Genomic DNA, 24,652 nt, shown 5'->3' on the forward strand with positions numbered 1-24,652 from the left:
ATGTGTCAGCTGTACTTAATAAAAGAAAAATTCAGCTGTTTAGCAAGCCTTGCAAATGCTGATTTATTATCAGTAAATGTTTGATTTTTATACCTATTTTGTATACCTATATATCTGGAGTCATGTAAAAAAATTAAGCCAGGAAGGAGTCATGAGTGGAAAAAGTTTAAGAAGAAGGTGTTTGGGGACAAAACAAATACATGTTGAGGGGGATACAGCTCCCCAAGGTCTTCGAGAGAACTAATGTGGGCTTCTTGCCTTCCAGAGCTGCCTACCCACATATTAAAATAAAACCTATCAAATGAGCCAACCCAAGAGCTACAGGATTGTAACTGCAATTTTTTTTGCTGCTGTCCTAAAAGAAACAAATGATAACTCCATGGTGGGGAAAGGATATTCTACATGACTAGAGCAGGTACTGAAGAGGTCATGCTCTGAGCAATTGCTACCCTTGTATCTGCCAACAGATGGGTTCCTGAACAGCATGCGAAACCATCTGATGAATTCAACAGACATAACTCATTCTGGATGGGTCCCAAAATTAACATTCTGAAATATCTGGCTATAAAAGGCATTCTCTGGGCCCATTCCCTACACGCATTAATGATGCAGGAACTTAAATTATAATGCCAGCTGCCCTTAAAAATGTTACAATCATGTATATTGCAGACTTTGACATTCTCAAAACATCTCTATGCAAGCAAAATTTCATGCTGCTCAAAGTTAAGCACCAAATCCCTGCCTTAAAACTCTGATCTCTCTAATAGGCAACAAAAGGATTCCCAAAAGCTACCATTCTGATAACGCTAGCCTTGTTCTTATTTCTCATTTTTGAAAAACAGAAAAGGTGTTTGAAATAAAAGAGCAAGGCAGCAAGAATAAAATGACTTTAACAGAAATATCAACAACTAGTGCAAAAAAAAAAACACATACAAAAAGGAGACAGGATTAACTCCTAACACAGAGCCTTTGGCTTTTTTTGATTCAACTTTTCACGTCTTTGAACACCAGCTATACACTTCCTGCCACATTAACAGCAAGGAAATGCTTAAGGCCAGTGTAGACTCCTCTAATAAGGTAGGAGCATTACTCTTCCTTCCATCTTTTTAATGTAAAAAGTATTTTGCTTTGTAAAACACACACCCAAATCTTAAAAAACTTGACTATAATTAAGAGAACAGCAGTAGGACATTTTTTTTCTGATCCTGGAAATACAGTAATAAAGCACTATCCAGGATAACACTCATGTTCCTGCAACACTTAATAGATGATTGGAGTATTCTATTCTATTCTTCTTTCCTATAGCTGTAGGTAAAGGTAAAGGTTTTCCCCTGACATTAAGTCTAGTCATATCCAACTCTGGAGGTTGGTGTTCATCTCCATTTCTAAGCTGAAGACCATAGACACCTCCAAGATCACGTGGCTGTTATGACATGTGGTCAATTATCAGGATTAAGCCAATTCAACATATAGCACTCTACCATGCTGGCCACACTTCCAGATCCTCTCACTCTGCACGTATGTTTTGGCTAGAAACAGGCCATATAGACATTTTTGCAATACATAATTCTATAGATGAAGCTAGTGCACATAGACCCTTGCACATGCTTATATTCAATGCCTGTATTCCTGGAGAGCTCAGAAGAAGGAAGGAAGAGAGGGCACATGCTTTATCCGCTTATTTTTGAACTTTCTGAAGCTGGTCTGTTTGTTTCTCACCAATGGCAAAACATTATCAGATACAAACTCTTGAGTCTATAGTGTTCAGAGAAGTAGTGACAAGGAACAAAATCATTCTTCTCTTATACTGGTAGTTCTGTACCATGTGTTAGAGCAGTGGTTCCCAACCTTTTTTGACCAGGGACCGCTCTCCAATCTTAGTACCAAAAGGGTTATGAATCAGTTTTTGGTCAAATTTAGATTTGCTTTGATTTTGGGGGTACCGATTCAGAAAATTGCATTGGATAGACCACATCAGCTCTAGTTTCTGATACAGAATATATGCCATTCAGTAATCGCCATCTGCTCACCTACAAAAAACCATATTTAATAATCTAGAGCTGATGTGGTCTATCCAATGAAATTTTCTGAATCAGCCCCCGAAATAACCCCAGGAACAGGCCTAAAACAAAGACACCAAGGCGTCTCCTCTTCCAGGCACCACATGGAACAGCTCTACTCAGGGGAAGGAGGAGGAGAAGCAGCAGTCAGGAGGCTTGTTGTCATGCCTTTCGTGGGTAGTCAGCCACTCCCTTCCTGACATCCCCATTGCCTTGGCACTATAAGAGGGTTTCACTAGACCAGTCACTCTCGTTGCAATGGTGTAGTAACAGTGAGGCTGCAGACCATATTTTCGTTCTTGGGGACCACAGTTGGGAACTACTGTTTTAGTGAAACATGCATACATACGCAAGGAGGAGCCGCAAGAAACCAAGACATGTGTTTTGGGTTTCAATATGGATCTGCTTCTTTAACTTATGTTTTGAATGTGCATTAACCATGGAGTGCTTGTATTGTGTATTCCTGCATGGCAGGGAGTTGGACTGAATGGCCCTTGCATCGCTTCCAATTCAATTACTCTAGTTCTTAAATTAAAACCAAAAGTGGATTCATGCTCTTACTGACACGAAGACTAGCAGTCACCACCGCAGCAAGCATGCCCTCCTGCTCATTCCTTTTCTCTTCTGGCTGGGAAGCTATCTCCAGAGACCATAATTCAAAGTTTGCTTAAATAATTGTAGTTAATGCCACCTACAGGTTGCCATTCCAGACTATACAGTCAAATTGGGCTCAGGGGCGAATAGGAGGACAAGGAAGGATGAGAACTGAAGGTCACTCCAGTTCATTCCTATTCATGCACATCTTGCCAAACCAAGGTTGTATGTGGCCAAATAATAATAAAAAAAACCCACTTGCTTATTAGGATTCCAAACTTTTTAAATCATCATGTTATTTGGCATGAGTATTTTGATTCAGACTGTTTTGGTCTCTTTTCTTAGATTAAAACAGTACTTAGAATTCACTAACCTCACTGTTGTGGCCCCTTAAGTTGAAGTTGATTCTTTGCGGTGTGTTCCTGTCTCTTCTACAGTGGCTGGAAGTAAAGGTAACACCGACTACTCCTCGGCCATTTCCAGTTGCCAGCCAGCCTTCCTCATAATAGCGCCTCCGGCACACAGGTTTCTCCTTTTCACTTTTGGGAACCCTGCCTTTCCAAGAGAGGCAGAGGATGTTGGAGTCGCTGCAGAGAACAGGCCCATGTTCCACAGCTGCATACATGCTTTACTGTATTTTTCCCTTTTGAAATAGTACTGCGTCTAGTGCAGAAAATGTAAATCTTTTGTTTTGTTGATACGCCCACAATTTCGGACAGATCCAAATACGAGGAGTGGGAAAAGAAGAAAAAGTCAGTTTTTATAAATATCCACCAAATGCATAGTGAAAAATTTCTCTATAAAAGATGATGACAGTTGGCTAAGAAAACATAATGTTTAAAAAAACAAAAACAAATTAGGTTCATTTTGATTTAGAGTTGTAAGAGTTGCCCTCGCACACTTATCCTTTGGAGAAACAGCTACTGCAGGAGAGGCGCTCAAAGAAGCGGCAAGTCGCCTTTTTGATCAATTGGATATAACCACCGTAACGCCTGAGATTTCTAGTATAGCTTCACGCAATTCCAGAGACAAAGGTTTGCAGATGTGTAGGTTTCAAGTAACTTAAGGCTTTAAAGATTTTCTCCAGTTGGATTTTCATAGGTACGCACACTGGACATTCATTCAATCTTTCCCCAAAACCATCCTCGGACACAACTTCCCCATCAGACACATTTCTGCCGCTAAAGCTGAAGCAGATTGCATAAAGATGGGAAGGGGGAAGGCACGCAGACCATGTGAGACCACAAAACAAAGTTTTGTGCAGTTAACAATGTGCCAGGCCAGACAGAAAAGCCCTTTCTGGACTCCACTGCTCACTGTTCAACCCAAGCGCTTTTGCAATCCAAAGGCAATCCCATTTCCTTGGCAGCTTCCACAGGAGTCTCAGTTTGTCACGCTGTCTTGCCTGCCTCCTCAGGACCTGATGCCACATGTAGGCATAAGAACAAAAGTCCCTTCTCATTTAGCAGTCTGTTTTTTAAAACGCCCTGGCACTTTTAAGCTTTTAAAGCAGATATGTTCACCTCAGGTGAACCATGAAATTTGCTCCAAAACATCAGGCTGTTCGACGCCTCTGTCTTTTCCCTTTATGCTGCAAGAAGAGAATCACAGAACTTGCTTTTCATCTTCTTATAAAAACAAGTGCCAGAGCTAAAAGCACATCCAGCCAGCAATTACTTGCTGATCCCACAGGATGCAAGACAGTAGGAAGAATAGCCAACAAGAAAAAAAGAGAAGGGGACCCACACTTCAAAAATATCCAACTTGCCTTCCCTTTAGAGTCTATAGGGATGTGTTCTTTGCTCAGTCAATATGTTTTCTTTTACTGGTTTTTTTTATAGAGCACAGAGTCAGAGTTTCAACCAACACATTTGAAGTTGTAGAATGTTGTCTAAAAATGTTCAAATGCTCTATGTAACATTTATGGACAAATATTTATCAGCATTTGTAATATTAACAAGAATCAAAAACAAAACAAAAGGAGAGCAGAGAAGAGAAAGTAACACATCTCATTGCAAAACTCATCACAAGAGGCCAAAGTCTCCAGAATTCAACTTCTTAGATCTGTCCCACTGCTCCACAAATCACTTTTTTCAGAATCTCACCCGCCAATCAATTATTTGTTACTGTTAAATTAGCAAGCATATTCATAAGAAATGTGAACATTATTCCTCTTTTGGGGATGATGATACCAATCTCTTAGAAACTGTTTCATTTTTATAGAGATATTTGTGTCATTTCTACTATGCTGAGAGAATGTCGTCTTCTGCAACTACTGGTATTTTTCTTTTTATGCGCTATAAACCAGGAGGAGGGTTGACCATTGTTAGCAGATGGCATTCCACGGGCTTTTGGTCCTTGTGCTGCCAGGTTGCTCCATCTGGTCCTTGAATTAATTTTCATCAATTGATAAAACTATCTCAAGTATGTAACTGCCAGTCTCTGTGGCTGCAGATATGTATGCATGTGTTGTATGCACAGTATGCACAGGCACACTTTCAACTTGGCAATTTCGGTTGCATCTGGCTTCACTGTTTAGCTATAGCAGTCTTGTAAGCCATCTGTCCTTCAAAATTAGGGCTTCTCGGGTGTTTCTAATCTGTAAAATAAAAAAAATGAAACATTATAAACACACACACAGTGAAATAATATTATTTAGCTATGCACTCTGAAGTATGAGAAAACTAAACCTATTCAGTGCATTCTAAATTCATTACTCCAGACAATTATCTTGGCTATTTCAAAAGTATTTTTTCATAGGTTATGAGCCTATGGGAAAAGAAATTGACAGACGACATTGTACATAACTGTTGATCAGAAGTATTAAGTAGGATAGGACTACTGAAAATGAAGCAAGAGTAACACAGACAATATAATGATTATTGGTTCCACAAAAACACATATGAGATTTCACCAGCAAGCATTTTAAGAAGAGATACACTATGACACACACACTCCATCCGTGGAATAGATATACGTGGTTCCACCTATTCACTTAGGGCAGCGGTTCTCAACCTGTGGGTCCTCAGGTGTTTTGGCCTACAACTCCCAGAAACCCCAGCCAGTTTACCAGCTGTTAAGAGTTTCTGGGAGCGGAAGGCCAAAACATCTGGGGGCCCACAGGTTGAGAACCACTGACTTAAGGCCTCCTATAGAAGCCACACCCTCTTTTTGGTAAGTCTCTCATTCATTCATTAATTGAAAATAGGGTTCACAACTATCCATGGCTTCATATATGAAACAAAGTCCAGGAATATATCCCCATGGATATGGCGGTTATACTATAGTCAGTTCCTCAGGATCAGGAAGGTCACACAAAAATTCAAGAGTATTTATCAAATACCATAGTTCCACCAAAATTGACATCACCATCTGCAATTTCCACAGCTATCTACAGTGTAGGGCAGTGGGGTCCAACCTTTGGTCCTCCAGGTGTTTTGGACTTCAGTTCCCAGAATTCCTGACCATTGGACAAGTTGGACAGGGCAAAACCTGGAGCCCTAAACATCTGGAGTACAAAAGGTTGGAGACCACTGGTGTATGGCTATGTGCCACAGGATCCATCCACAGAACATGGAACTGAGGAGCAGAAAATCTAACAGCATTTCCATTAATGCTTAGGTGTCCTGCAACTGAGTCAGTGAACACAAAGAAAAAGGGTGACGTGTTATCCATCCTTGTTCTAAATTTTTTAAAAATAATTTTTATTTCTTTTCAAGTGTTATTTTACAGCTAAAGCGAGGAAAACAATTCTGTGGGGGATGAGTTTTGGTAAAGTAGGGAAAAGGGATGGGTAGAGAAGGTATAGGAAAAAGGAGGGAAGAAAGAGGGAAAGTAAGAAAGAAAAAGGAAAAAATAAAATAAAAATATATAGAAAAAAAAGGAAAGAAGACTTCCTTTTGTCCTCCTGAGGAGTTGTATTTTCGTGATTTCCAACGTCCGTTTCAATGTCCAGTTGACCTATTCATAGTTATTGTCTTTCATACTTCAGATAAATCAATTGTAAATATGTTTCCATTCTTATGTATAAAGTCTTTGAAGCTTGACCAATCTGTTCTTATCTTTGCGTTTCTTAGCTTCTGTGTTAGAATGTCCATTTGTATCAGGTCTATTAATTTCAAGATCCATTCATTTATAGACGGTATCTTATTTTGTTTCCATACTTTAGCGAGGACTATCCTGGCAGCAGTACCCATTAGGAAAAGCATTCTATCCTGATTTTTATTCATTTTTCCAATTGTAATGCCTAAAAGGTACGTTTCAGGCTTTAATGAAAATTTTATTTGTAATATTTTTTGGGTTGTGTCATGTATCTCATTCCAATATTTTTAAACTTTTTTGCACTTCCACCATTGATAGAAAAAGGTCCCTATTTCTTTATCACATTTCCAACATTTGTTGGAGGCCTGTTTACCAAATTTAGCTATTTTATCTGGCGTATAATACCACCTAAGAAGCATTTTATACTAATTCTCTCTTATCTCAGAGGCTGTGGTGAATTTCAACTTTTTTACACTATATCTCTTCCCACTGACTTAGGTTTATGCTATGTCCTATATCTCTAGCCCATTTCACTTGGCAGTTCTTAACCTGTTCTTCCTCCGTTGCCCATTGCAGCAGTATTTGGTATAATGTCTTAATAATTTCCCCCCCTTTGCATAATTAACTCCCAAGGACCTACAGTTTGTTCAAAACCTACTTTAACGTCTTCTTTATAACATTGTAGTATTTTATAGTATTGGAACCACGATATCTTTGGGTGTTCCTGCTTGATTTCTTCTTGTGTCTTTATTGTCATTTCATTTTGATTTGTTTTTTTTTTTAGAATTTGTTGATAGGTAAGCCAATTTTCTGTTCCCAATTCCCGTTTGTGCTTAGCTTCAGTTGGCGATATCCACCATCCTTGTTTTAAATTTTGTTAATTTTACCTATTTTTGCCTTAGACAGAGACTAAAAACTAATAAATAGAGCCATGAGTCTTAAGGGCAGTATAAAGAAAAGGGAGAATTTAGATAGTTCTATGCAGAAAATTAATTCATGGCACCCCTTTCAAAAAAGGTGAAAGCGCTGAGTAATTGTTATCTAATAGAAGATTCAGCATTAACTCCAAAGTTGTTAATAACCCTTTTCATATTGTCTGAGTTTCAACAAATGACTTTCATAAATGGGAACGAACTATTCCCCAACTACACCTTATGCACTTGGAGAATCAATTTTATTTTAGAGCAGTAAACAAATTTTTTACTATGTGCCTAGTATTAGAAGAGAGCACTGGAACCTCCTACGTAATTCTCAGTATGTTCAAAAGAGATAACGAGCTTATACAAGAAAGAACAGAGAAAGTGAAACAACTATTTCCTCTTTTATTTTGAAACTGGAAAAGCAGTTCCTGAATATATAGCTTTATCAATGTTTAAAATGTGAAAAGGTCAATTCAATTAAAGATATACATAATACATCTGTTTTTATTCCATTTAAATGCATGATTCTTCACTTATGAAGCCCGAACATTTGTAAAGCAGTTACATAAGTTTCCTCTTGGTGCAGGTCCTTGCATCTGTCCCCTTAAAACTGATGCAACTATAGCCAGACCTACACATTGGATGGAATTAGAGGTACAGCACTCCACTGAAAATGATGATTTTAAAAAATCACTTTAAAAAAACCTGAGATAACACTGTCTAGGTCCTTCAGTGTGATTCTATGGTCAACTTCTAGCACAAGGTGACCACAGGGTTGAACTAGAGGACCTAGAGATTCCTAGGTAAAGGTAAAGGTTTTCCCCTGACATTTTCCAGTTGTGTCCGACTCTGGGGGTTGGTGCTCATCTCCATTTCTAAGCCGAAGAGCTGGCATTGTCCGTAAATGGCTCCAAGGTCATGTGGCTGGCATGACAGCATGGAGCACCATTACCTTCCCACCAGAGCAGTACCTATTGATCTACTCACATTTGCATGTTTTCAAACTGCTAGGTTGGCAGAAGCTGGGGCTAACAGTGGGTGTTCACTCAGCTTCCCCAGATTTGAACCTAATTTCGATGGGCAGTGAGTTCCATAAACGGGGGGCCACAGCAGAAAAGGCCCTCTCCCTTGTTCCCACCAGGCGGGTCTGGGATACAGGCAGTGGCGACAGGAGGGCCTCCCCTGATGATCGAAGAGATCGGGCAGGTTTATGGTAGGAGATACGGTCACGAAGGTAGGTGGGTCGCAAACCGTTTAGGGCTTTATAAATTATGGTCTGCACCTTGAATTGGGATCGGAAAGTGAATGGCAGCCAGTGGAGCTCCTTAAACAGGGGAGTAGATCTCTCCCTGTAACTCGCCCCCGTTATTAATCTGGCAGCCGAGCGTTGGACCAGTTGTAATTTCCGAGCCGTCTTCAAGGGAAGCCCCACGTAGAGCGCATTACAGTAGTCCAGTCTAGAGGTAACTAGGGCATGGACCACTGTGGTCAAGTCAGACTTCACGAGGTATGGTCGCAGTTGGCGCACAAGTTTGAGTTGTGCGAAAGCCCTCCCGGCCACGGCCGACACCTGAGCCTCAAGCGTCAACGCTGAATCCAGGAGGACCCCCAAACTGCGGACCTGTGATTTCAGGGGGAGTGCAACCCCGTCCAGCACATGTTGCCACCTGATACCCCGATCAGACGAGCGACTGACCAGGAGAGCCTCTGTCTTGTCAGGATTGATCCTCAGCTTGTTCCTCCTCATCCAGTCCGCCACAGCGGCCAGGCACTGGTTCAGCATCCGAGGGGCTTCCTTGGATTCAGATGGAAACGAGTAGTGGATTTGCGTGTCATCCGCGTAGAGATGGCAACGCCCTCCAAAACTCCGGATGACCTCTCCCAGCGGTTTCATGTAGATGTTAAATAGCATGGGGGATAAGATAGACCCTTGTGGGACCCCACAGGTCAATGGCCAGGGGTCCGAGCAGGTATCCCCCAGCTTCACCATCTGGGAACGGCCCTCCAGGAAGGACTGGAGCCACTGCAGAACCGTGCCACCGAGCCCCATCCCAGAGAGCCTCCCCAGAAGGATACCATGGTCGATGGTATCGAAAGCCACTGAGATGTCCAAGAGAACCAGCAGGGTCACACTCCCCCTGTCCAGCTCCCTGCGGAGGTCATCCACCAAGGCGACCAAAGCCGTCTCAGTACTGTGCCCAGGCCTGAAACCAGACTGTGAGCGGTCCAGAAAATCAGTGTCATCGAGGAACTCCTGGAGCTGCGTGGCAACCACCCGCTCCAGAACCTTGCCCAAAAATGGGAGGTTGGAAATTGGTCTGTAGCTGCTACATACAGATGGGTCTAAGGAGGTCTTTTTTAATAGCGGTTTTACCACCGCCTGCTTAAAGCAGGATGGAACTGACCCCTGGACCAGGGAGGCATTTATAATAGCCACAAACCAACCCAACAACCCATCTTTGGCCAGCTTAACCAGCCAAGAGGGACAAGGATCCAGAGCGCAAGCGGTCGTCCTCACAGACCCAAGAATCCCCTCCACGTCATCAGGAAGAACAAGCCGGAAAGAATCCCATAAGATCGAACAGGCAGGTACCTCGGTTACCTCCGCTGGAACTACAGTTAAGCTGGAGTCCAACTCATGACGTATCTGAGCAACTTTGCCTGCAAAATGGTGTGCGAAATCGCTGCACCGAGTTGCCAAGTCATCAGGAAGCCCCTGGGTCTCAGGAGGCCACAGGAGCTCCCCAACAACTCGGAACAACTCCGATGGCCTGTTGGCTGCAGACGCTATGCGGGCAGTCGTGAAAACTTTCCTGGCTGCTCGCAGAGCCACGGAGTAAGCCTTAATAGCGGCTTTAGCCCGTGCTTGGTCAGACACATCCTGAGATTTCCTCCAGATGCACTCTAGTCCCCTCCTCGCACGCTTCATCACAGCCAGCTCCTCAATGAACCAAGGAGTCGACGTGACTCTACGCAGCGAAAGGGGACGTTCGGGAGCGATCGTGTCAAGTGCCCTTGCCAACTCGCTGTTATAACGATCAGCCAGGACATCAATAGGATCGCCAGTCTCCAGAACAGGAAGATCCCCAAGAGACCTCAGAAGTCCATCCAGATCCATCAGCCTCCTGGGGCGGACCATCTTAATGGGTCCACCACCCCTGCAGAGGTTAGAAGCCACGGTGAAACTTAAACAGATCAGATGATGGTCAGACCATGACAATGGAAGAATATTTTGCTCTTCCACTCTGACTGTCCCACCGTCCACAATAAAAACCAGGTCCAACGTGTGTCCCGCCTGATGTGTGGGCCCAGATATAACTTGAGTCAGCCCCATGGTCGTCATGGCAACCATGAAATCCTGAGCTGCACCTGTCAAAGTGGTCTCGGCATGAATGTTAAAGTCCCCCAAAACTATGAGTTGTTGGGAGACCAGGGCCGAATTGGAGACCGCTTCTGCTAGCTCGGACAGAGAGACTGCTGGGTCGCGGGGTGGACGGTACACCAGCAGAATCCCCAAGCTGTCTCGGGCTCCCACCTTCAGGAAGACACACTCAAACCTCGAAGACTGCGGAACGGCGCATCTGATCAGGGCGATAGACTGTCGAAAGATCACCGTGACTCCTCCTCCCCGCCCCCCAGCCCTGGCCTGCTGATGCACCCCGAAACCTGGTGGGCACAGCTGAGTGAGATTCACACCACCCTGTTCGTCCAACCACGTCTCGGTGATGCATGCCAGATCCGCCCCCTCATCCAGGATCAAATCCTGGATAACAGCTGTTTTACCGTTGACGGATCTGGCGTTCAAAAGCAGGACCTTAAGGCTGGGAGGTCTGTCCTGAAGACTACCACACCTATTCCTCTCCAGGGTCGCAAAAACTCTGTTGCGCTTCTCCCTGGGTCGAAAGTGACCGTTCTTCCTTCTCCCCCAAACCACCTCAATGAGACCCTGCCCGTGGAAACCCTCTTCCCCCTGGAGAGTTGACTGATTGAGGTTGCCCATTAAAGGGGATAGTCAGCTGTCCTGAGATAGGAAATCACCAGCAATACTTGATTGTTTAAAGGAGGAGCCTATCTCCGCTGGTGTAAGAGGAAAGGAGTCATCTAACAGATTATCATCTAGCATGGGAAGGGGGCTAGGCACTAATGATGTCGGAGAGCAGGACTGAGAGGTAGCAAAGACATGGCCTAAAATTGGGGGATATTGTCTACCAAGATTCAGCCTGATGTCCAAGGGGCGAATCAATGGGTCTACTAGTACCCTCCTGAGAGTAATGCCCCACTGTTGTAGTTTGGGCCTATACAAAAACAATTCCTCCATTAGCATTCTGTCTTCCAATCCAATGAGAAGACAAATGGAGCGGTTCCAGGACTGATAGTCTCTACGAAGCCAGCCGAGAGTCTTGATCTTCACTTTCGACCAGCTTAAAGATAGAATTTGTGAGAGAGATGTCCGGACCGCTCGCTTAGATGTCCATCTTCCTCTGTTCAATAGAGAGTCTTGCACTTCCACTGCCACCTTATTAGTTTGCAACAGATGTTGGAAATTGCAGTAAGTGTCCAGGGAGTGTCCAAACAGTTCTGGGGACAGCGTGTTGTTTGTCCTCTGAGAGACTCTATTAGTTTCCTTCCAGCCGTCCCTCCCCTGACTTTGACTCTCTTCAATGTCTTCACTTGTTCTCTTGAGTAAGAATACCTTTCATATTCGTCTCCTTACTAGAAATGTTAATACACCTTTTTCAAGAAAATAACTTAACACTATGATCTAATCTGCAAGAGTTTTTAAAATGCTTTTCAAAATTCTTTAAAAAATACACACCATTAAGGCGTAAAACTACTGTTATATTAGCAGATGACTGCCAGTACAAAAAAAAATACTCCCTCTCTTGGAGATGGGACTCAAATCTAAGCACAAAATTAATTTATGTTTCACATCCACCTCCCATACATCAGGATGGTAATTTTATACTCCATATTTGTAATAACTTTATGCATGTAATAAAGTTTGTGTGTGTTGAACCATCAGAAAGCAGAATTCCTAAATACAAAATACTCCAAAAACCAAAACTGTCCATATGTGTGGCTGAGATAATTACTCCTTTATTTTCTGATGGTTCAATGAATAAAAGCTTTGTGGCATGCACAACATTATTTAAAATATAGCATATAAAATTTTCTTCAGGCAATGTGTATAAGAAGTAGATGAAACATAAATGAATTTCCCCTATATTGACTTGAGTCCCATCTACAAGATATAACATTATGTACGTGCAAGTACTCTAAACTGAAAAAACAAATGAGAAAAGTGACACCTCTGGATAGCAAGCATTTCAGATAAAGGATACTCAAAGTGTATTCGCATTATGTTTGCCCCCAGTTCTTTCAGGGAAAACTGTAATGAAACCGGAGCAAAAAAAAAAGTACAATGTACGAAAGAGTGAGAAAAATGTATCTGTGGAGTTGCAAATAGCAACATTCTCCATTCCTATATCAAAAAGGTCAATAGCACAAAAATATTGTTTTGGAGAACAGGACAAACAACCGTCAAAACGTTTCTCACACTTTTTGAAAGGGAAAAGGACAATAGCTCCATGCAAGAGTCACCAAAACTGAGGGACATCAAAAGCTTCCCTCATTTTCCCAGACTAGCCAAAATTAATTTCCTTATTCATGGTATTTTCATCATATTTTCACATAAATTATTAAAATATTTTACATACAAAATAGTTTCTTAAAATCTAAGGGTCAATAACAGTGTATGCTTGCAATACAAGAGTTTACAAAAATGAGTAGCCTCACACTGGAATAATTACCACAATAATAGCAAGTTATGAGAGGAGCTTGCTAATATTGTATTAATAATAATAATAATAAACTTTAGTTGTATCCCACCCTATCTCCCCAATGGGGACTTATTTATTATTTAACTATCAAAATGTCTTATTGTGAATCTGTGTTTAGCTTCTAAAATTACTCTGTGAAGACTGATGTTGTACCCTCCTGCTTCAATTAAAGAGTAATCTGAAATCACTGTACACAACACAAGTTAACTGAAAATATAGGTGTGAGATCCAGATCAATGAATACTTTAACTACAGTAGAAAAACTGTCACCTTGTGTTTTTATGGGTAAGACATTACATGAACATCTGACCAAATTAACCTAAAACTCTTTAGACTCACAAAGTCAAATTAATGAAGCACCAAATGTGAACATTAAAATTAATTTTTATCTGATGTTACTCAAGCACAAAGAGCCAAGCTATTCACAGGAAGGGTATTTTGCAGTCCTAGTGTGAAATGCTTCCGAAGTGAACTATGCCAAACTATCCTTGCCTATATCACAGAAGTTAAAAGACTGTTATCACTGATTAAAAAAAATGTAAAAGCTGATTTAAATTCCCTGAAATTAACTGAGAAATGATTACGGGTTTCAGATAAGGTGAGTGTTGAGTGTGGGCGTAAACAGACATGCAAGAGGAGAAGAGAAGTTCTTTCTCTTATATCATTATGTACAAAAGGGAGATGATAATGTGGAGTGGTTTTATTACGGTCTTGCCTTTTACGTGTTTTTAATGTAATTTTTTATCCTGTATTGTTGTTTTAATTGATATATTGCATTACTGTTTTATCTGTTTTACATTGTGATTGTATTATGTTGTTTATATTTTGTCCTTGTGTTGTTTGGGCCTCTGCCCCATGTAAGCCGCCCCGAGTCCCCATGGGGAGATGGTGGCGGGGTATAAATAAAGTTTATTATTATTATTTATTATTATTTTTCTTGGATGTTTTTTGCTTGCTGGCTCCCCACTGTGGTCTTCCAAGTTCTGCACACAAACTCTGTCACAATAGTTGAAGACAGCAGTAGCTCTGAAGGGTTTTCATAATGCCATAGTTTCTCCCAGAAAAAGGTACAGGAGTTCTTTGTTGTTGTTGTTGTTGTTGTTGTGTATCTTACAAAGCATGGCCAACCTATACCCCCTTATGATGAACGTACCACGGGGTTTTCTTGGCAAGATCTGTTCAGAAGACTGGTACAAAATGAGCTTCCACAAATGGACATTTGTGCCTTTTAGCAAAGCAGCGTAAAGACGTGTTTCTCACCTTTGCATTCCTCCTGCCAAGTGAAAAGCTGGCAACAGCGCTGCCGTTGTTTGTGGTACTACACAAGAGCCAGCAATACTTACAAATTATCAACAGCTGGCTGGTGCTGTGCAGAGCAAACCCACACAGGGTTTTTTTGTCACCACCTATTCATCTCATGAATGATCTCTATTAGAGTGATGGGCTTAGGACTTATCTCTGGTTGACAAATTGGGCAAGAAGAGCCCAAACCAGATATACAGCCAACACCAAATACACACTCTATACACTTACATTGCATCTAGTAATGTTCTCTTTATCTTTCACCAGCAACGCTTGGCATTTTGCCAAAGGAGGAAATGTAGGACACTCCCCAGCTATTTCCTTGCGCTCATCAAGGTTGTGTCCTGAAATTGTAAAGAGCCCACCTGGAAGTCATCATGTTCATCATTTCAAGGATCTGCCTTCTAGCAGACACATGAAGGAAAGTACCTCTTCTTCCTTATGGTTACACCACTGCTATAGTTCTAGTGAAAACACTACCATTGTGAAGTCATCCTTCTTTTCTGTGTAACCTTATAGTCAAGAAGGGAACTTCCTTACTCATACACAAAATGCAGGCATCCTATGCGTCAACGGCCAGGGCCAACTCTAGCATAAACAGTCCCCTCAGCAAGAGGTGCTTTTGGCACACATACAAAAGAAGATTCAGTGTCACCTTACTTTCTAAAATGGCATTTCTTCTTTAGATGAGGAATGTGGCAGTGGCCAATGACATGCACAGAAACTGAGTCAAGGGTCCCTTCTTCACAGCAACCTGGAGAAAACTACCTAAGTTACACTTCTCCACTGAGGTAGCTCTGCTGTTAACAAGTTGTATAGCTTGTGCAGAATTGCCAAACATGGCTGTATAACAGATCCTGCTCCTTCCAGGCTTTTCTTCACCAATTATTAGGAAAAGAACCCATTTTCTTATTTGCTGCTGAGCTTTTAGTGCAGTCCTATGCCACTTCTAGGCTTCCAATGAGGAGTCCTAGCAAGTTTGTTGGAACTTATTACAGCTATAAGATCCCCACCCTAACTCCTAAATCTTTCTCCTCACTACCAGGTACAAGCCAATTAGAACAGTAGTAAAACATGTATTGAAGAGACAATATCACTAAGTACTCCAATCTTTCAATGTTTCTTTTCCTCAAAACTTTGAACATTGCCACTGACCCGAAATACAGTGTTTACATGACCAAACCTATCAACTGCCTTGTATGCCAACCAGTTTTGTACTAGATTTTAACTGTGGTGTGTGTGTGTGTGTGTGTGTTAAATAAAGAAATTGATTAAAAGTTATTTATTTTAATTTATACTTTTATTTTGAATGTTAATGTTTATAAATTAAGAATGTAGTAACTTTATTGTAAAATCTATATTGTAAAAAATATACATTTAGGAATAAATATTAATCTTCTTGTGAAAATTGTAGAACTCTTCCTCTTTTTTGCATATTTAGGTTTCAAGGTTTATGCCTTACGGTACATGTGTCAAACTCAAGGCCCTGGGGCCAAATCCAGCCTGCCATATCATTTTATGTGGCCCTCCAAATGCTAGACTATAACTCCTGTGTTCTTCATCTTTAGACATTATGACTAGACCTGATGGGAGTCGTGATACAGTAACATTTGGAAGGCTGCAGTTTGTTCTGAATTAGTCAAGAGTGAGGTTTGGATTTACATTCAAGGCTTATGGGTATGATATCTGACTTTAAAATGTCCTTTAACCTTTTTCCAACCTCAGAGCCACAAGTACTTTAGGGTTGTAATCCCCATTATCCCCAGTACACATGGCAGGAAATCAATAGTGATGGTTGTTGTTCAATAATATCTGGAGACCCAAATTGGGTAAAAATTATAGGACACTGGCCACTATGTAAAAAAAATTTATAGTTGACCCTCTGCATCCATTGATTGATTCAACGGCCCTTTGAAGGCAACCATGAGGCTGATGAGGACCTCGATGAAGATGAGTTTGACACCTCTGCTTCATGGCAAGTCTATGAGACTAAAACTAATCCATCACAGGGTTTTCTTGATTTGATTAGAGAACGTTTGCAATTGTTTTTTTCCCTGAGGATGAGATATTGTGACTTGCCCACATAATCGACTTGATTTTCAAGGCTTGACCTCCCAGAATTTTTCTCTGCTCACTATGCCATGCTAGTTCTTTACTTAAGGAGCTTCTTGAGTCTATTTTCCAAGCCACAACTTCTATTTTGTATATTGTGTGGCGGGGTTGGAGGATTGGGTACTAATGTTTCCCTCAGTCCGTCCATAAATTGGTTGAATCAATGTAAACATTAAAACACAAGTACAGTATGACTCTCAAATCCATGGGGGATATGTTTTTGAATTAACTATGGAAACAGGAAACCATGGAAAATAGCGGATCCTACAGAAATGGACAATTACCATGGTATCCTCTCTAGGAATTTGCTGGTTTAGATGAATTAACTAGATGATTGAAGGAGAAAAAACAAGTAGGAAAAAGCATTTTCATCTTAGCTCATCTGTGTAGAGAGATGCAACACACACATTGATTAGGAAGTGTTTCATGTTTTTCAGAGCTGTCTGGTTTATTTCAGCAATTGCATTCCAAATTAACAGCATGTGTTTCTTATATTAATTTATCACACACACATGAAGATGTGAAGCTTTCAATTTCATTCTGGTTTTTTTTAGATGGACCTAGTCCATCAAGCTCCTTTCAAGCACCTGAATCAAAATTAACATCTGCCACATGATGCTTTCTGAAGTATCAGAGTGATGTAAGAAACAACAACAACAAAACCTGAGAGCTACGGACATCACAGACCCATCTCATATCTTCCTTAATAACGTAGCCAGTTGGTGAACATTTGATATGTTGGACATTGATTGTTTTTCATATGCTAGAAACTGAAGAAAGTTTACAATGAAGCATTGCTGCATATGGTATTTTAGTATTTCAGTAAGTTTTATCATACTCACTATCATGAACTTTGGATAAAGAGCAAATTGGATTTTTTCACACGCTAAGAATCTATCCCTTAAAATATTTTTGTACATGTGCAATGAATGGAAATTTCTCTTCATTTGTTGTGCATGGTGTGAGTGATTTCATTAAATATTTAGGAAACTGAGCAAAATCAGACTTTTGTATGTGAATACCATTGGAGAATCCCCACCCGCATGGCCCAAATGCAGATCTTGAAATCAAACAGTCCAGACTTCTAGAATCTTCCCAGGCCATGTCCCCTTTTTCTATGCCAAATCCCTTAACTAACTACATGATTGATTGTTAATATTATTTACTATGTTTTGCTTTTTTTACTGTATTATTTAGTATGTACAAAGGTGATGCTGGGACCTTTGCACAAGCAAGTTAAAGAAGGAGACTGGTTACAAATTATATTTGTTTCCCTGATTCATTCTATGCTGAACAAAGACAGTGCCTTGGCCCATGTTTTGATTCTGTTCACTGTGGACATGAACTCTTGTGGCTTTAGTCATGATCGCTTTTTGCTTTGATTATGATTACTGCTAGAATGAAGGTTTGGATTAAGATAATCTGAGTCTTAGCAGAAAGGTCCCAAGCTTTTGGCACAATCAAGATGGTCCTGACATTTTGAAAGCCCATGAAAACTCAAGACGTTTTGCCATATAGTGAGTATCATGCTTACACAGTCAAAAAATCAAAAGACAAAGAAAGACAAATACAGCTTGATTATCCCTTATTTGAAGTAACTGGGACCAAAAGTGCTTTGGATTTTAGATGTCCTGATGTGCTTCATGATCAGAGTTGAAACAAAAAGTCCAGTTTCGTTTTGTGTATAAATGTTATCCTTTCCTAAAGCAGCAAATATATCGGACAATCCTGTTTTCTAAGCCCTGCAGATGACTGTCTTTCAATCTAACCTTCTACATTGCTGACCAAAAACTGGCACCATAGTCACACATTAAATGCCATTCTGTTAACACTTATGATTTCTTCAATGTGTACAAGGAGGCAAATCAATTTTCCCCAAAAAGCCTTGTACATGCCTTCAGTATGACTGATTGCTACCGATAGAGATTCAGAAATCTTTACAAAGCAATCAAGATATACAATTCCATTGCAAGAGACAAGCCATTCTATAGTTCACATTAACACCATTATGACAACAAGCAGCACTTAAATGGATCCCCTTGCAAGCCCTGACCCTCTTAGGATATGTTCCAAGGGATTTTAATCCATATAAAAACACAAAGGACTTTGTTTCAAGGCACTTCATCTCATATAAAAACACAAAGGACTATAAAAAGCGCCCACTGAAACGACACAGGGTGTTTTTGCCTAGACTACTCCGCAGCTGGCAGTCTACACCTGGCACCATCATCGCTAATCAGGACCTTTGCTGAGCCATCACGTCCACCCACAGAGGCACTGGCAGAGAGTCCTGTCTTCCTGTTCATCACTGCAAAGCAGGCGACAGGAAGTCACGTACACTCAGACAGGCATTCACTGCTCTATCAGAATGCAGAACCCATATGAAAGGTAGGCAAAGGACTCTGTGTTACAGGGCTCCATGGATTTGGAGCCAAAAATGATGAGAGAATAGGTAAATTCGGGGAGAGGTGCACTTGTGTATTTTACCCATAGCAAAAAGACAGATCTTCATTATACTTGGCGCTCAGTTTTTCACAAATGTGGCTTATGGAGATAATCCATGTTTATGAATTGATGTCTTCGTTTGGCTATAATATGAAAATAAGAAGAAAAAAATAAACAACGAAAAGAGGAGAAGCAATTGTTTCTTTGTTCTGGAACACCAGGTATAATGTGATAGCTGCAGCACCCACCTGTGATTATTTTCAGACTATGAATACCAGTTGCTGTAGGCTATACTTCAGAGGAAGGAACTGGCAAAACCACTTCTGAATATTCCTCGCCTAAGAAAACCCTATGAAATTCATGGAATCACCATAGCTCAATAGGTGATTTGAAAGACCCTAGCTGCACATTCTGTCTCACACAGACAGTCTTTAAACAGGACCAGACATACTAATTAATGTTAGAAATTTGAGATGACTTTGACAAACACTATTTTTTCATGATTTTGTTTACTCCTTACTGGTTATATCCTCATGGAAAAATATTGCTATCTTTGTTGTCTGCTATTTAAAAATATTCCCTCCTGTTTGTCAAAATGTTGTTTTCTCCTTTATTTTTCCACAAGACAAAATGTTGCTATCTTTGTTTTAAACCTGATTCTCCTGTTTCTTAAAATTTTGTTTTCTACTTAATTGCTTTTGTTTTCCCTACTGATAAATGTTGTTTTCCTTGTTTTGATTTTTAAATCTATTTCCCAAGGGGTTTTTCCCTACTTCAACTTTCTCTCTCCACAATATATTAGTTTTTACAGGAAAAGTCTCTGGTATTTGTATACACATATGCTCATATCCCTGCAATAAGGAATTTAATTAACTGTCAACACAGTTGGATCCTGTCATTATAAGACTTGTACTCAACTGGAGGGAGGCTCCAAGGCTGAAAAGAGAAACATTCAGGATCTACTGATCACTTTCTTCCCTTCTCAGGACACTGAGTATCACCCATCTGAAGTCATTACCTCTTGCCCACTTCTGGACTTTCTCATTTGCCATTCCGATAAGTCTTCCAAAAACAAAAACAAAATGAAGAAGCCCAAACTATTTTGAAATTTTAAATGATGTAACCAAAGGAGGTATCCAAACCAGAGTAATTTACAAAACTTATTATGTTTGTTGCCATATATTGCACACTGGGTTATGCACAACTATCAGAATATTCCCCCATAACATTTATTCAGAAGTAAAGGACAGAGGACAGCAAATAAAGCCTAAATCCAATTGCGAGTCTCAACTGGAGTAGAACAAATGATTCAACTGCTGCGTGATAAAGCAACACTTAGATAGAACACACTGATGGACTAGTTTACTGGAGTTCAGTGGTTCCCAAACTTTAAGAGACCGCAGACCACTGAGGCAAAAATTGCATATGTCATGGACCATTGAGAGCAATCAACTCTTCTCCCTACCATCAGCACACAAAGGGTGCTCTCTCCCTTGGGCCCAGATGTAAAGAGAGAGCCCCTACGTGCTCCCTTCCCTCCTCATGAGGAGCCACTGATGGAGCTTGCCTCCACCCCACCTTCACTGGCCTGTTAGCTTTGGCAGCCTCCTCTTCCTTGCAATTCAGCCTGCAAACAGGGCTTCCCTCCTTGCCTCAAAAGCACATTAGAATGAAGGACCTAATGCCACCATTCCTGCTTTTTCTTTTTGGACCCTAACTTGGAAACAAAGAATAATAGAGTTGGAAGAGGCCATCTAGTCCATGGGTCATCTAGTCCAATCTTCTGTCATCCAGGAAAAGCACAAAGTACCCCTGACAGATGACCATCCAGCCTCTGTTTAAAAGCCTCCAAAGAAGGAGCTTCCACCTCATTCTGAGTTCAAGACACTCCTCATAGGGCATGGTCTCCAAACCTTAAATAATTTAGTTGTCCTCCTCTGGACATATCCCAGCTTGTCAATATCCCTCTTAAATTGTGCCCAAAATTGGACTGAATTTGTTAACTTAATCAGGGAAACGTCTTAGTACACACACACTGTAATAGTGATTCAACAACCTTAGAAAAGGATCTTAGAATTTAAGGTTCCTGAACTGAGGATCTATTGGGTTGTTGTGTGTTTTTTGGGCTGTATGGCCATATTCCAGAAGTATTCTCTCCTGACGTTTTGCCCACATCTATGGAGGAACCATTTCTGTTCAGATTGGGGTCTTTAAATGGGGTGGGTCAGAAGTGCATTCCTTTCTAACTGCAGGAAAAGAAATTCCACCTAAACTTTAAGAACAACTTCCTGGTAGTAAACTGTTTGGCAGTGGAATATGCTTCTCAGAGTGTGGTGAAGTCTTCTTTGGATGTTTTAAGCAAAGGCTGGATGGCCATCTGTCATGGGTGCTTTAATTGTGTGTTGCCATATAGCAGAGCTTTGGACTGGATGGCCCTTGTGGACTCTTCCAGTTCTATGATTCTGTAATTTTATTCCATGATTCTAAGATTGGATCCTTGATTCGTCAACCTAGTCTTCTAATTTCTCTTAGATTTTAATGGGGAAGGAAATTCCCCTTTGCATTAACATAGGTTTCATGGCACCTGGATGACATGAAAGCCATGCTTGTTTAAAATATAATTTGCACAACTTTTATGGGAAAGGTAATATGGAAATATTTCAGAGTACTTCCACGCAAATCTACAACAGATCATCATCCAGATCAGAGTGCCAATCAAACATCCAACCATAAGGTTATGTCATTCATCTTAGGTTTTGCCTGTGCAGAGGAAAAGAATCATTCCTCCCTCCCCTCCCCTCCCCTCCCCTCCAAAAAGAGTTCCAGTTCAATTTTAAAAAGCAACCACTCTCTGAAGTCCTGCAACAAGAAATGCCTCTTTGAGATACTCTGTTTGTTTGCTGCCATCAGTACCCAAGGTTGGGCAGCTCATATCAGAAGAACAGGCCTCCCAGAAGAGCCCATTGCAAACTTGGCTTTTGTTGTATAGAAAACAAGAACAAAAAGGAACCATTGCAATACCCAAAAATGGATTGCGTTTTATTCCCACAGCGTTTGAGGGAAAGTGGGGGGAGGGACTGAAAAGAAAAAAAAAACTACATCTGAAAGAAAACACTTCTTTAGCGAGCATTTTCTAAACAGAAAATACCCACATGGAAGACTAATCTGCCAGCATGCAAGGGCAGTAGATTAATTACCGTAGAGGTACGGTTTCCAGAAAGCCCGCTAAGAATTGCCAGAAATATGGCATCCTGGGAGGTCTACTGATGAATCACAACTCAAGGTCAGAAATGAAGGTAGCATCTATACTATTTGGATGAAGCAACACTGACAGATAGAAGTTAAACTATAAGGAACAAAAGATCTCCAGAAGTAACTAATGCAACTTGGGTTGAGCTTTTCTAACTTTGAAATACATTTTCATTTAATGGGAGACATATATAACACGCTATGGCACACAGGATACTTGATTGGAAACAAATCACTTTTTAAATCCAGTAATCCATCAGGAAAACAGGATGCATAACCACAGTCTCCTCGAAACCCTGTTTGGACTGTGTGCTAGAATCATTATTAAATGCAAAATATAACTAGCAGATATGCATTCAGCTATTACTGTGACCTTATTTTATGCAGATGTGCTTCCCATTACCAATGAATGATCAATCTTGCTTCTGTATACTGCAAAATGTGTCATTCGGCAAATTTTTGCACCAATAGTAGGAAAAATGATGGTTCCCTTTTTACAATTTCTCAAAAGTGATGTCCACAATCATTGTATGTTCTACTTTTATAGTTTTCAATATAGTATTTTGTTTTGCTTTCCACTTTTACTATACATGAAATGTAGTCATGGAGCGAGGTTCTGAGGATATTATGGGTTGCTTTTTTAATTAATGTTTTTATTTAGCCAGATTAAAACAAAACCTAAATACAAACCCCTCCACAAAAATCATCAACCACAATAAAAGATTTAAAATATTTTTCTAGAATATTAATACTACATCTTTAAAAAAAAAAAAAAACAAACAATCTATGTTATCTAATCTAAGGGCTTTACCGTCTCTCTGGTGGTTATATTATCACCCATTTAATGAAAAGGAACCATTGGTATATCCTTTCTCTGTTACAATATGATACACTATACACTTCCAGTCCAAAAGAATAGTGATGGAGATTTGGCCCCATCTTTGCTGGAGGAACACAATAAATAGGCTGCAGTCTTTCTTAAAGTTAGTTAGAAATTTCTTCTGAATCAACATAGTAAGTTTATCCATTTCAGCAAGTTTACTTATTTTCATAAGCCAATCGTCTTGTGACAGAATCATTGGGGGTTTTTTCATCTTTGAGAGTAGATCATTATTGCCATTGTTATCATGTACAACAATAACCTTCCACATTTTCTATCGAGTTGTTCATCTAACATCCCAAGCAAATAGAGTTCAGGTCTCATTTCAAATCTAACTGTAACAATTTCTTCTAAAATCATATGCATTTGTGCCCAGTATTTCTGGGCCTTTTTATATGACCACCACATATGGTAAGAAGTGCCCACCCTTTCTCTGCATTTCCAACAATCAGTAGAACTATTTTTATACATCTTAGCAAATAAATGGCCAAAAAACAAATAAAAGGGTCCTAGAGCAAATCTGGCCAGATCTTTCCTAGAAGCCAAATAAACTGAGGCTGTCATAATTTGCTTATGTCATGAGAAGACATGATTCTCTGGAAAAGACAATGATGTTTGGTAAAGGAGAAGGCAGTAGGACATGAAACAGACTCAATTGAGGGCAACAATAGCCCTGAGTTTGCAAGACCTGAGCAACACAATAATTGGAGGTGGCCAGTTAGAGGCAATAACCAGAATCAAATAGCTATTCCTAACTACAGTTAATCCATTAAATCAATCACTTTCCCCTCAGTTTTGACATTTAGCTTTTAATAGATGGGATTTACAATTGGATTTTGGCTTTGCAAGCCCCAAATGCTGAAAGCTAAGTTAATGAGAAGGGTCTCCTCCTCTGCTAATCTTGATCTCTCCATGTTTTTCCCCCTTGGTGTTCCTGCCTGTCTAAATATTTGTCCCATTATGCCTATCGATCCCAAACTTTTAGCTTCACTGCTTTCACCAGGATTGACTTTTCACTTTTATATTCTTTAGCTGACAGATCAGGAGCTCTTAATCAAGCTACTATTCCTCAGTTGATGCTGTTATAATGTTGGAGGGGATTCCATGAATATATCATGAACAACGAAACAGGTATAAAACACACAATGAAAGGAGGGGAGAGCTAGGTATGTGTGTACATGCCTTCAAGTTGTTTGTTGACATGAATTT

At 40.4% G+C, this 24,652-nt stretch overlaps 1 protein-coding gene across 1 annotated transcript in view; it reads right to left on the reverse strand.

Moving 5' to 3' along the window:
* The window catches only part of tulp4 (TUB like protein 4), a 114,444-nt gene that overhangs the window by 69,463 nt on the left and 20,329 nt on the right, over positions 1-24,652 (reverse strand). Inside the window, exon 2 of the mRNA XM_003215770.4 lies at positions 3,028-5,253. Within this exon, the coding sequence (XP_003215818.1) occupies positions 3,028-3,279 (252 nt within the window). The 5' untranslated portion in view covers positions 3,280-5,253. The remainder of the gene's footprint in view (positions 1-3,027; positions 5,254-24,652) is intronic.

This window comes from Anolis carolinensis, chromosome 1 (genome assembly GCF_035594765.1).
Source record: "Anolis carolinensis isolate JA03-04 chromosome 1, rAnoCar3.1.pri, whole genome shotgun sequence".
In the NCBI taxonomy this organism is placed as follows: Eukaryota; Metazoa; Chordata; class Lepidosauria; order Squamata; family Dactyloidae; genus Anolis; species Anolis carolinensis.